A 13,898-nucleotide genomic window follows, 5' to 3' on the forward strand; every position below is an offset into this window, starting at 1 on the left:
CTAATTTCCATCGATTGCCTCCAGACAGGCTTAGCAGACGAGACCCATTCCCACACAGAGCCTGGCTGCTCTCATTTAAGTCTCCCCGCCTGCAGAAAACGCTCCACAATGAACGCAGTCAGCGCTTTTATCTTCTCCCCGACTCCTGCTTATTATCAAATAAATGCGCGGCATAGAGAGATACCCATTGACAGGACCGTGCATAATGACTCCTGGCTGTGTGAAATGGATTAATAAATAATGGTTGAGCAAGGGGAGAAAAAAACGGCTCTGCCTGGTCCCGCTACTTCTCAACAAGGCGGCGTACAACAATCCCAGCAACGCTGGGCTGGATTGTGCCGGACCACATCTAATGGAGCGCCGCACGGAATTTCAAACGCAACCCTCCTCCTTGAATGCGTCGCCGAGTGCGTCATAAATTAGAGGTGGGCTCCTTTTTGAAAACGCGAAGCCGAAAGCGCTATAAAATCCACTACATGATGTTCGACTGAATCCTCTAAAGAATCCCCTCCAAGAGACTTCTCTCCTGCGAGGATAGGGAGGTAAAAAGCAGCCTATAAAAACGTGCAGAGAACTCCTCTGCAACCTGTCCCCCCCCTGTCTCGCTGCTGGCAGAGCTGCAGCAGAAGGTAAATCCGTTTCCTCTTTGCTTCTGCTTTCACGCTCTCATGAGTATACTGGCGGTTCAAACGCACACATACTGCCGTTTCCGCGTGCAAACTCAATCGAACAGGCACGCAGTCCTAGCTCGCAAGCACCAGAGGCCTTCTTGTTTTCAACAAAGCATCCCCATCCATCCCCCCCGTCAGCGGCGCATTGCTTCATTAACACCCTTGGCTTTGTGTGTATTGACAGCTTTTTCAAAATGGCAGGGAGTAAAAGTGTTCCTGCCGCCTGCTCTGCACCAAAGGGGCTTAAACAGACTATAAAACCCAAACTGAGCCTGTGATAGTGAAGTGCGCTCCGACTGTCACTGTACCCCTGTGCCAAAGTAATAAGTCTGTCTGAGACACGGGGTGAAAAGGTCTCAATCTCCTTAACGCTAGATTAAGCAGCAGCTTGATCAAGGCGTCTTAAGTGCTTCATTTTGGAATCAGGATCAATAGCCGCTAAGAAGAATTGAGCCAGGAGCTTCGGCAGGTAGAGCTGATTGAATAGAGGCTAATGACTTCTCCGAAGGCCCCGGCACCGGAGGAATGGCTCACGTTGTATACCCTGCTTGTGTTTTTATTTTAGCCATTTGTTTTTCCAGCCCTTTTAAATTATACAGGAAAGGACAAAGCGAGTAAGCATGTAAACAGTTTCGGAGTTTACCGTACATGCTAACGCGCAGGACTCTGGTGAAAAACATGTTTTTCCTACCAAACAACGGCGAGGCTTGTAGTGTGACGTAACGCTGGGGCCGATCCGGACGTATTTTGAAGACCCCACCGTGAAAAACCTGTGCTTGTTTTTCTTGGCTCCCAATAACTGCCCGACCAATTAATGTCCGTCAACGCCGCGCCCGAGCCTCAATCTCCATGATCCGACCAATCCCCACCCTGTCTCTGTGGTTTCAGGGTGAAACCCAGCTGAGGAGTGCCCAGAATTAACCAGGATTAGCCTTGGATTGCCGGGGATTACTCAGGCTGGAGAGGGATTAAGTATGATTGCCAGTTTGAGGTGGGGGGTTGAGGGAGGGGAGGGGGGGTAGATGCGAGCCTGCGTGCGCGTGCACATCCGAGGTGAACACGTGTCAACTTGTAAAACATACATCGTGGCGCTTGTTTACGTGTGAACTGAAAAGTATTAAAAAAAAAAACAAACACTAGACATGATTTGATTTCCACATCCTCAACAGTCGGCAAACAGAAGTGGAAATGTCTGGAAACTGTTTCCCCCTCTACGCTCTGACAAGGTCCGGTACATATCCAGCACGTATTGTGATATGAGATGTTGTGTAGAATTCATATAGGAGGCATTTTCTCTGCTCAGACACAAAGCCTCCTTGAGGGAGTTGCTCGTAACAGAGAGACAACAAGAGGAAAAAAGGGTGCAAAGGGTTACATCATTCTCGTTGCTATGCAACACAAACTGGATAATTTGCAATAGATGTAATTAGCGTTAGCCACCTAACCCAGAATAAAAAAAATAAAAAAAAAAGGGACAAGGGGGTTGAAAATAATAATAATAATCAAGAAAATTAGCCATTGCGCTGTTATTGCCGTTCTGAAATGGAGGATGTGGGCACACGGCATCCTGCTAAAGAGAGCACACGGTTTCTGACCATTTAAAAGGCTGTTTGGAGACAGGGTGGACAAGTGCAGGCAACGGAGGGTGGACAAATAGCAACTCACGGTGCAATGTAATCTACAATCAAACCTTTCTCAGTCTGACACAGTTTGAACAATCGGAATCCACTGTACTGGGTGGAATTAGGCTGTACAGATGTGTTCCCGTTATTCTGTCCACCCCCCCGTACGCTCAGTTTGGAATGCCAACAGAGGTCATGTCAGAGGGACACTCCACCGGTTTCCCACACGAGGTTTTGTTCACTCATCTCGAGGAGTACCGTCGCACACTCTCTTCCGTCTAAATGTTCAGGAGAGTGATGCAACAGGATGCATGTAGTTCCCAAACCCAAACAAATAAAGTGTTGCCCGGTCCGGCGTTCTGAAAAAGGGAAAAAGTAGCAAGAATTCTGTGTTTAGACAGATCTGTGCATCCACGGGCCATTAGCTAACCACTGGACTGACTATCCCCTGACTCAGTAAAGAGCAGCAGCGTGTCAGGGTCAAACTCAGTCACTGTTTATGCATAATACAGTAGTGGGTCTGGGTACAGTGCAGCATGTTCCCTGTAGAGGAGGGAGGGTGGATGTCACCGTTCTTTCTGCAACAGCCCCCCCCGCCCCCCCCGGCATTAGCGGGGAAGGCAAAGGCTGAGAGCAGAGGGAGCCGGCTTCTCCACTTCAGAATCAGTCTTTCTGACAAGTTAATGCATACACTGAGGCGGGGATGGGCAGCTATGTGCCACGGAGGGCCACCAAAGACTACGTCGGAGGATTTCGCTGATCAGCTCCCCCTCTGGGGCTGACAGCGTGCTAATCAGGGACATCTCCTGCTATGTAGCCTCTGATTGCAGTGAGACTCTCTGCCTTCCCTTTGCATGTGATGGTCCGGTCGTGCACCAGTTGGTAGACTGGACTCTAAAACAATGATTGATTTTTTTTTTGTTGGTTTTGGCATCTTCTTGTGGTGGCCAGCAAGCACTGAGGATGGCATTGGGATGATGTTAAAAGTGGAACTCCGTAGAGGATAACGACATTCTTTTAAAAGTCTATTTGGTTCGTTTTATCTTTTCTCAGGGGCAAAGTTGCAGCGGAACAGACTTGGTGCTGTTGGCTGTTTCTCAATGAGATTGGGATTTGTAACAACTCGTGTTTTGGTTGCCTGTGTTTTTGGGTTCTGTTTTGTTCCCATTGTTTTGTCCTCCAGAACAATTCAAGTTGTCAACGGGACAACAACGTTTGCGTCCAAAACCGTCGCAAATCACAGTTTCTGTCCTCTGCGGTTAAGGTTTGGTTAGGGTTAGGCACCGAAATGAGTCAGCTGTAGTAAGTGAAAGTGGGTTAAAATCCCCACTTCATGAAGGTTGGAGGGCCTTGGTTGTCATAGTAAAAACAATAACCACTCGGGTTAAGATTAGGAAATGGCCGTGGTCATGGTTAATAGAAACCAACGTTGACGTAGGAAGCGAACAGTCACTTCCTGTGTCAGAGTCGGATGATTTGTCGACCCATCCAACCACCGTCACTAATCCTATGGCTGCTCTTTGTCACTTGAAGGTAAACACATGTAGTTTTTTGGGCATTTGCTGAAACTAAATGATGCTGTCATCTTTCTTGGGAGGACGGTCTCCTTTTTTATACAGAAAAAAAAAAAAAAGGAGGCAAAGATGACTGGTTTGATTTGAGTTCACTTTTTTGCCATTAAAACCGAAGCTCTTCAGAACACATTTTGTTTTCATAGAGTCCACAGTGTCGACAGAGCAGGACAGGACAACATTCAGCTCGGCATACCAATGAAGCCAATAGACCCATCGAAAATACGCATAATGCCGTGAATACACCAAGAATGACTCGGTGGCGATGGCAGATGTGTTGGTTCCAAGAAAGCGACGGCCTTTAGATCACAAGAAGCTGACTATGGCAAGGAACGCTCTTTGTCCTTAATCACATTTTCTATGTATAAATTACAGTCCGTGCAGCGTCACTCCAAAACCTGCTCTCATAATATATAGATCTGCCTGCCAGATGTCAGCGGCAGAATGAGGTGAGGGAGGGCTGCGGTGTTGGACTGCATTCGTTTTAGCTGGGTTGTACCTAATAATAAACTGCCAGCGTTGCTCGTGGACTTCAGCATTTTGTAAAGAAACAGAAATCGCAAGAAAGAGCAAATGTAAAAACCTTACTGGCAAGACTGTAACACAAAGTGGGAAGAAGAAATAAAGTGTGCGTGCAAATACTACGATGTTGATCGGGTTCCACGCGCGTAATTACGAATACGTCTTGTGAGGACACTGCAGCACGTCAGGTTTAAAGAACCCCCGGAGGCCTCTCATGGCGTCCTTTTCTAATTTGCCAACGATTAATCGGATACTTGCTGCTCTCCCGTGGTCAGAAACCATCGTGTCTGAGCACAGAAACTGTAACGTCGGGTGCTGACGGTGTCGAGTGTCAGCACCGCATTTTCACTGTTCGCACTGTCGGTACAAAACTGTCAGTCTCAGCCTTAAAAGAATGTCAGTTTGCTCTAAATATATGTACGGAAGACAATGCAGAGAGCTGCCACGTTACAGCGCTTTACCATATATCAGCAGTCTACTGTGGTATAATTGTTGCTCTGGTACTTTGTAAGGCAGCTCTCTCCTCCCCTCACACACACACACACACACACACACACACACACACGACTGCTAATCACAGCTTGGTACAGGTAGTGAGACGTTGGGACTACTGGTGATTGAGCCTCCCTGGTGGATTGGAAGCAGGAATCTGACAGACTCAGATAAAAGGCTGTTTGGAGTTGCCTGCAGCATCAAACAGCATCAGCCCCCCCCCCCCCCCTACACCCACCCAACCCCCACCCCCCCCACACTTCTCCTCCCCGCCATCACCTCCCCTCTCTTCATTTCTCCCTCTTTTGGTTTACTCTGTTGCCATGGCTACGCCCAGCCGGAGCCGTCACGTTGCGGAGGAACCTGTCAGGGTGCCGCTCTCAGATCACCTGACGCGGGTCGCCTCCACCGGCGGCCTCCTTTCGCGCGGCGTCATCGTTTCAATTTGGCTTTGATAAAGCCTCCGTGGCGCGCCGCGGCTGAGAAGAGCAGTCGGTCCATTTTCGTCCGCCGAGCGTTGAGCTTGCGAGCAATTTCACCGACCTGGTGTTTTGGAGAGGATCCGTCTGAGCAGCGGGGAGAAACCCCCCCCCCCCCCCCCCCCCCTAAAACATAAATACATCTCTGCAATCCAATTTCCATGTCTGTGAAGAGAGTCTAGTCGAAGCAGCGTGATTTGAGTGGAGGATGGGATGAAATTACCTGTTAGGAGTCACGCTGAGGGGATAGGGGTGTGTTGAGGGGGCTTTTCTACATGAATGAGAATAGTAGTAGGTAGGGTACAGGACTGATTTGAAACCCACTTAAAGCTGAATTCCCCCTGTAAACATTTTGCGAGAAGCATATTACCTGCTGTTCTGGATGCTGCGCTTTTCATAATACGCTGCAACAACAAAGAGCCGTCACCTCTTTTAGCTGGCTGTCCAGTTCGCAGCCATGCAGCTCTGGGTATGGGAGGAGGGGGGGGGGGGGGGGGTGGTGTGGGGGTACATATGCTGACTGTATGGATTGCGCTGAAGGGTGAAATGTAAGCTGGCCCCCCACCGAGCTCAGATTTGCATCTCCTGCTGTTTGTTTCCGATATTTGCTCGCCTTTCAGTGCGTGGATGAATGAATGAAAGACCAGGGAGTGGGGAGAGAGTGGCGGAGTGGGGGGGGGGGGGAAGTTGTGTAAGGTGATGGGAGAATGGATGGGGAGAGAGGGAGAGAATGAGCAATGTCGTGATCAAGAGACGCTGGGACACAGAGAGGGAGATGAATGGGGCTGAGAGCAGGAAAATTGGACAGGAGGCGGGGAGTGAATGAAGATAGAGAATAGCTCGAGATATCAGGAGACAGAGATTGTGAGCTATGTGCAGGTAATAAACAAGGCAGAAATAGATAGATATCTCCAGAGAGGAAAAAGAAAAGTGTGTGATTGCGCACATGGGGTAGAGGGTTGGGGTTGAAGTGTGGGGGGGGGGGGGGTTGTTTCTCCCAGAGGATCAGAAAAGAGCGAAAGGCAAAAGAGAAGGCGGAAAAGCAAAGGGAGGAAAGCTGGAGAGAGTGTGAATAATGACACAAGCAGGAAAGATTTGGATGAACATGCTGTACTTAGACTAACTTGGCCAGCTGAGATGATGTGTATCCCTGCTAAGCTCTCCTTTAGGCAGGCTTAGATCTCATCAACTCACTCCAGGTTGGCACCGGCTTCAAATGCTGCTGCGGAGCCCTGGATTAACTATACAGCCGTCACTCAGACACTTAAACAGGGGTCTGGAGAGGCTTATCCTATACACCCCCACCCCCCCCCCCCGACACACACACACACACACACACACACACACACTCCCCACCCACCCACAACTGCCACATCCGTCCTCCTTCAAAGGTACTTGCAGGAAGACTTTATCATAACGATATCTGCCGTCGTTGCCTACGGTCATGTTAATTGTGCCATGATTTTTAAAAGAGGTTAAATGAGCATGTCCCTCTCCCCGCTCCACCCCTCCCACCCTCCACCCCTTTACATCCCCTCTATCTTATTCCAGGCCTGTGTATGTGTGTTTCTTTTTTCATTCTGGTGCTCTTCCAGATCTTCTCCTGCCAAATCACGCCTCTCCTTCCCTCCCTCCCTCCTTCCCTCCCTCCCCGTCTCTGGCTGGGTCTCAGGCTCTCATATTTGGAGGCCCTGCAATCGATATGGGCTGTCTGTGATTGGGTTGCCGCGCGTGATTCATTTCTGTAACCTTGGTGATGGTTTGATGTGGAGGCTGCACCCATGTCCATATTATGACTCAGTGAGCGCGTGTGGAGAGGAGAGGCTGGTCAGGGGAGGTATCGATTGGTCCTTCACTCTCCCTGCCCTCTTTGCTCTCCCCTCCATCTCCCTCTCTTTCTTTATCCATCTTTTTTCTCACTCGTCGCGCAGCCTTGATAGTTTGGCCATAATTTGAAATGACTTTGTGTTCTCAAGAAGTGATTATTTAACCCTAAATGTTCCCCTGGGTGTTAATGTTTATCTCTTCTCTCTCCCTCCTTCCCCTTCCCATCTTTCTCTCTCGTTTCCAGAATTCAATCAGACACAATCTGTCCCTGCACAGCCGCTTCATCCGGGTGCAAAATGAAGGCACGGGGAAGAGCTCGTGGTGGATGCTGAACCCAGAGGGGGGGAAGATGGGAAAGGGACCCAGGCGACGTGCGGCCTCTGTAGACAACGGCACCCGCTACCTGAAGACCAAGGGTCGCATTAGCCGTAAGAGAGCAGGGGCGGTAGGCCTCGGACGGGGACAAGGTCAGGGGCCCGGACCCGCAATGCAAGGCTCCCCAGAACATGGCAGTCCAGCAGGGAAAGGAAGTGTGGGCATGGGTGGCGAGGAGTACGACACCTGGACTGACCTCCATTCCCGCACCTCCTCCTCTGCCTCCACGCTGAGTGGCTGCCTGTCCCCGATCCTGGCTGAGGCGGAGGCCGACGAACCGGAGGAGGGCGGACTGTCCTGTTCAGCCTCCCCTCGACTATACCCCAGCCCCACCAGCACCCGCTCCCCGGCCCTGGGCACTGGGGGCCACTGCCCCACCGTGGAGCTGCCCCAGCTGACCGACCTGACTGGGGCTATCAGTCTAGATGAGAGTGGCTACCCCCAGCCGCCACAAATCAAATGCAATGGTTATCCCTACGTGCCTGGGCCCAAGGCGGAGGGCTCCTACTGCGGGCCCATATACGCACAGCCATCCATGGGCATGCTCCGACACCACACTCCCATGGAAACCATCCAGGAGAACAAGCCAGTCAGCTTCCAGCGCCCAATGAGGGGCTACTCAGAGAACAACGCTTTGCAGAGTCTGCTTACTGGAGGTCCTCCGTACTGCAACAAAGACACATTGCTGGGCCAGGGACGGGAAACACACACACTAATGACACAGGGACCCAATGGCGTTCACAGCCAGCACAGCCACAATCAGAATCGCAGCCACAATCATAACCACAATCACAGCCAAGAGCATGCTCACAATCCCAGCCTACACAATGGCCATGGCTCAGTTCATGACCAGAACACAACCCACCATCAGAATCATAATCAGGGTCACAAACACCAAGCCAGCCTCGACTACAGCCACAGCCACAAGCCCCACCCAGCCCACGACTACGGTCAGAGTCACGAGCACGGTCACAGTAACAAAGTCAATTCCAGCCATGATCACAACCCTCGCTCCAGCCAGAGTCACATGCACAACCACAACCCCCACCCCCACAACCCCCATAACCCTATGCACAGTGGGCCACAATCCCAGGCCCTCTCCCCACGGGTTAGCACTGACATCCTGCAGCCCTACAGCCTCAAGACCTCTAACCACTACGGGCCACGCCCACACCTCCCGACATCGCCGTCCCTGCCGCCCAACCCAGCCAGTGTCATGGATGTTCCCCAGGACCCCTGCCGCCTGGCATCCGCGCCTCATCCCCGTCACCAGCCTTACCCTGGAGCTCATCATCAGGGTATGACCGACTCCTGGCATGGCTACTATCACAACAACCACCAGCCGGGGAACGCTGGTTACCAGGGGCAACAGCACAACTCTCACAGTAGAATGGCTGCCAACCTGGAGATGGAGAACGTCCCTAATAGCCTGGACTGTGATGTAGACTCCATCCTGCTCAGTGACTTCATGGACACAGAGAGCATGGACTTCAACTTTGATGGCTCTCTGTCCCAAGGCGTGGGCATGGGGATGGGCATGAGCTTGGGGGCGTTTGCTTGCCCTCCACCAGCACACAGCAACCAGAGCTGGGTGCCAGGGTGAACCCAGGCCCAAGGGTTTGGATAGACACATGACCGGAAAGCTCACCCACTGGGCCAGGCTGCTGGTGGGCTGCACCCTTGGACTGACTGACTGTGATTCTGTTTCTCTGAGACTGTAGAACAAAATACGCATTGTCATTTTGTTTCCTGGGGACTCCCTACGCCCCCACATCCTACCCAACCCCCCCACCCCTTTACACACCCTGTTTATAAAGCTTTCTATCTCCATATTGAAGCTGCCCCCAATGAGCCCAGTTCTAAAGCCCCCCCCCCCTTGTTCATGCCCTTCAGTTTTTGTTTCATTTCGTGTTTTTATGGTCTCCTCCCAATCTCGTCCTGCCTGTCCTAAGCTCTCAAGCACTTTACATCCGTCCTTTCCATACAGATGCAGTAACACAAAGACAAGGCAAAGTCAGGTTGTGTGTTGGCTTAAGTTTAATGTATGCAATCCACTTTACAGTATTATCTCCTCCTACAAAGGAAGTGTTGTTTTTGACTTGAGAACATGATCAAACAGCTGCATAAATATCTTTCGATGTGGAGGTGCTCTCAGACTGGGGGTTAAAAGGCAGGGGAGGCTTTGAGGTTTAAGGATGAAGACAAAAAGGAGGTTTTTTAGGAGAAGAAGAGGGAATAAGAACTAAAGGGATGGAGGAATAGAAAGGAAGGGAACTCCAGGATCAGTGTGACTTCCCTCCCCGGTGGACAGCGGCGTTTCGGTGCAGGAGGACAGTCATCCATCAGTCAACCATCAGCACCACTCCATTGAAATGCAACGTCCCTTCTTTAATCTCCAAAGTAATGCCAGAGTGATGCATCACTACTGCAAATCTAATGCGCTGCTCTGTGTTTTTTCAACCCCCCCCTCCCTCTCCTCAACTCCGGACACACCGGCTTAATGTGTTTTGGCGAAAGTGATGATTAAAGTCACTCTGCACTAAATGGGGGAGGGATTGAAAGGGGTGGTGTTGGGGAGGGGGGGGGGCATTGAGAGGAGATGATAGGAGAGGAGAAATGCAAATATTCCCTCTGTGCCTCTTCCTCTCCATTTTGTGGATTTATGTAGCTTTCCCCGTAATGAAATAAGCAACGATCAGAGCCTGCTGTACATCCTGAGGAGCTCTGTGATTGGCCTGCGCTCGGCTGCCTCAGCGTGGCTCCTTCACCGGCTGACCCCAGAACAGCTTAGCGAGCAGCTGCGGTCAGGCCAGGATGTTGATGGAGCTGCTGTCCTCAGACCCCAGGCAACCTCGTCTAATTCACTCAACACCCAGGTTCAGGCCCACTATGTGCTTTTACTCCTGCGAATTGCACACTGATGAACAGCGTCAGCAGATTACTATTTGGTGCTATCTCTTCTTCCCAGGCTCCCTCCTATCGCGCCGCCCCATCCCGAGGTTACTCGGAGGGTAAACAAGAGTAATTAACCGCCAAACAAGATGGATGATTTATGCAAGTGTGTGTATTCGCTCATCGGCACAAAGTCATAATCCCCCCCCCCCCCCCCCCCCCCTCTCTCTTCCCCCATCAAGAACAAGGCGGGCGATTTTTGAGAGGTGATGCCCAGCGACAAGGTAAAGCGGCTGGCAAGCGTTGTGCTCATAGTGTCCTTCAAGTCCTTAAAGCATCCCCTTTACAAGCGCCCCCCCCACCCCCCACCCCCCGCCCGTCCCGTCCCGGCCATGGCTTTACTTTGCTGTCGTCTTTTCTCGTGCTCGTTCTGTGATCGTGCAGTTGTCTGTCCTGTTTCAATACAGCTTGGATGGGAGCTTTCGTGTGCATTTTCTTTTCCCCGCTCCCACAGGGGGAACACGGGCAAAGGGTCGGGCATTCGCCGGCCCCCTGTCCCCGGCACCTGTCCCACTTGAGACAGAGAGAATAGGAGCAAGAGAGAGAGAGAGAAGGGAGGGAGATAGATACAGAGAGCGACTGAAAGGGAGGGAGGGAGTGGAAGGAGTAGGCAGGATCTGTGAGACCGGGAGAGATTTTCCAGCTCGGTAGCTTTCTGTAGAATTGGCTGTTTGAATCGGGCCAAATGTCAAGTGCTACTCAGCCAGCTCCGGCGAGCTTTGACCAGAAAGCCACTTCTCCCTCCTGATCAATGACGGGTATTTCCATACACATTTCTTTCGCTTTCTTCTTTCCTTTCCATGAGTTAAGATGGCCCATTGTTGTAACCCAACTGTAATTTGTTCCTCTGGCCTGTGTGCACTTGTGTGTCAAGCTTCTCGTGGGTGTGCGAGTGTGTGTGTGTGTGTGTGTGTGTGTGAGTGCGTGTGTGTGTGTGTGTGTGTGTAGCACAGTGATGTACAAGAACTGATTAAGGGAATATTGTTGAGAACTAACTTGCCCTGGTATTGTCCATGCCTGGATGAGTGCAGCATACATAATATATACAGTTTATATTTATTGGTAAGGGACATGGGTCTATGGAGGACCGTTCAGACCCCTCATTGCTTTGTCTTCTTGATGACAAAGAGGCAGAATGCAATTTCAGTTTGACTTTACATTTCATTCTGTACATAATCTATATTGAGAAAATTGTATTATAATTTTTTTGCAAATATCAATTTCTTTTCTAAAATGATGTATCTGCTCATCTGGTGACCGTAAAATAAAAACAAACAAGAACGTAGATGTTTCTCCGTGTGTCTCTGTTACTTGCTTGCTGTTATCTCCTGCATATGAACTCTTAAAGAACTACAAAACAAAATAAAAAAGATAGCTTGTTTGTTCTTGATCTGACCCACAAGTCAAGTCGATTCTACGGATATAGCACCAAAGAAAATCACAAATTGCGAACTTGCCTCAAACGTTTTACTGTAAGAAACCCCAGGAAGTGCAACTGAGGAGGGATCCCACTATACAGAATAAATAGAAATAGCTTCTAACTTCTAGTTAGATGACTGTATTAATTAAATTAAAGCTAGAGGGCAGGACTTTAAGTTAGCCGTTAAGTTTTTAAATCTGGTGTCTGTGGCGACATTCCAACCAGCAATGATTGGTTTGCCAGATCTGAATGGGGGGGGGGGGGGGGGGGCAACCCAGTGACGGTAACGCCGTGGCTACAGCAGAGCCACGGAGAGACCGAGTCGCACCAAGGAAGCTCAAAATGTAGACTTCAGATAGTTCCAGGAAGTAAATACAGAGAGACAGAACTGCGATTTTTACATCTCTTTCGGAAAAACCTGTATGGACGTTAAATGAGAATTCTGGTTTATTTACAACTTGGGTCTACTTTTTGTAGTTTTTGCCATCGTCTTTAGCAGTTATGACAACATTGTGCTGTAAAGCAATTGCCCGAAATCTGGGAAACACGACGACATTGCTACAACGACGGGGCAAGCAGTCAGACGGTGAAAGGGGTTTTCATCAGCAACAGTTTCGTCGGATCGACAAACTTCCATTTCATCCGGAGGTGAAACTGAAAGTGAGACAACCGGAAACGTCGGGAGTAATTATTCATTGCACAGGAAAGTTGCGAGGTTTTCACATCAACAGCAGTCATAGGAGCTAATATGTCATACAGTGACAGTATGGGGGGGGGGGGGGGGTGTCAGGCTTGCATGTCTATGTATATATGAGTGAATGTTTCCATAGAGAACGTGTATATACTGTGTGTGTGTGTGTGACTGTGTGTGTGACTGTGTGCATATAAGGGATATAAGTGCACCTGTGGAGAGTGTATCATCTGGGTTGGAGTGTATGTGGATGCATGTGCGAGCTTGAGTGTATGTATATGAGATCATATCAGTGTGTGTGTGTGAGTGTAGATAATGTATGTGTTTTTCAGGGTACACCTGTGCCTGTGCCTGTGTGTGTGTGTGTGTGTGTGTGTGTGTGTGTGTGTTTGTGTGTGCACGTATGCGAGTGTGTATGATGGCGAGTTAAACACACCGGTATATCACCCCCATACCTCACTTTTGGGACTGTCTGAGTGTGTATTGGTGAGCGATTCCTTGCATGTGCATGTGTGTGTGTGTGTGTGTGTGTGTGTGTGTGTGTGTGTGTGTGCTTGTGTGTGTCTAGTCTAGCGCCTGTGTGATAAGGCTCGTTAGCAACCCGATGCCATGCCACAGCTGTGTCTGTCCCAGCGGACGCTTCCTCACTGAGGGACTGACTGCATCTGCACCGCCATACTGTGCCGCACACACACACACACACACACACACACACACACACCCACACACACACACACAAGCGGCTGTGTCGTCATAGCTCCCTCACCTCTGCTGCTGCTGCTGCTGTGTGTGTGTGTGTGCGCCGTGAGTCAAAGTATCATATAGTTAGTTAGCAGCAGCTCACCTGACAAGATGGCTGATCCCTGTGCACCTGGGAAGATGGCGGCACCCAGTGCCACACACACACACACACACACACACACACACACACACACGCTGTCAGAAGCCAATAACTCTCCATCATCCCCAGCTCATGCCGTTGTATAAAATATGCCTCTCGGATGCTAGTTAGTTCATCGGGTATAGAGAGAGGAAGGTTAGTGTGAGACAGAATGCATAATAAGGACGGGCTCCTGCTGCACTCCATGCAAATGTGAAGCCTGACAGTGTCAGAGCCGTGATGGATCTGTTCTGACAGACACGGTGACAGCCCAGTGACAGCAACTTAAAAACCTACACTCCTTCTCCCTCTCCCTCGCTCCCTCTCTATTTACAACCCGAGCATCTTAATGCACTTTTTCCTCCCTAATCTCCCATGTTCCTCTGCAGCTAGTTC

General features: G+C 50.2%; 1 protein-coding gene across 1 annotated transcript in view; it reads left to right on the plus strand.

Annotated features, from left to right (window-relative positions):
- The window catches only part of foxo6b (forkhead box O6 b), a 35,535-nt gene extending 26,373 nt beyond the window's left edge, over positions 1 to 9,162 (plus strand). Inside the window, exon 2 of the mRNA XM_070922014.1 lies at positions 7,429 to 9,162. Coding sequence (XP_070778115.1) covers positions 7,429 to 9,162 — 1,734 coding nt within the window. The remainder of the gene's footprint in view (positions 1 to 7,428) is intronic.
- Positions 9,163 to 13,898: the final 4,736 nt, after the last annotated feature.

This window comes from Enoplosus armatus, chromosome 16 (genome assembly GCF_043641665.1).
Source record: "Enoplosus armatus isolate fEnoArm2 chromosome 16, fEnoArm2.hap1, whole genome shotgun sequence".
Classification (NCBI taxonomy): Eukaryota; Metazoa; Chordata; class Actinopteri; order Centrarchiformes; family Enoplosidae; genus Enoplosus; species Enoplosus armatus.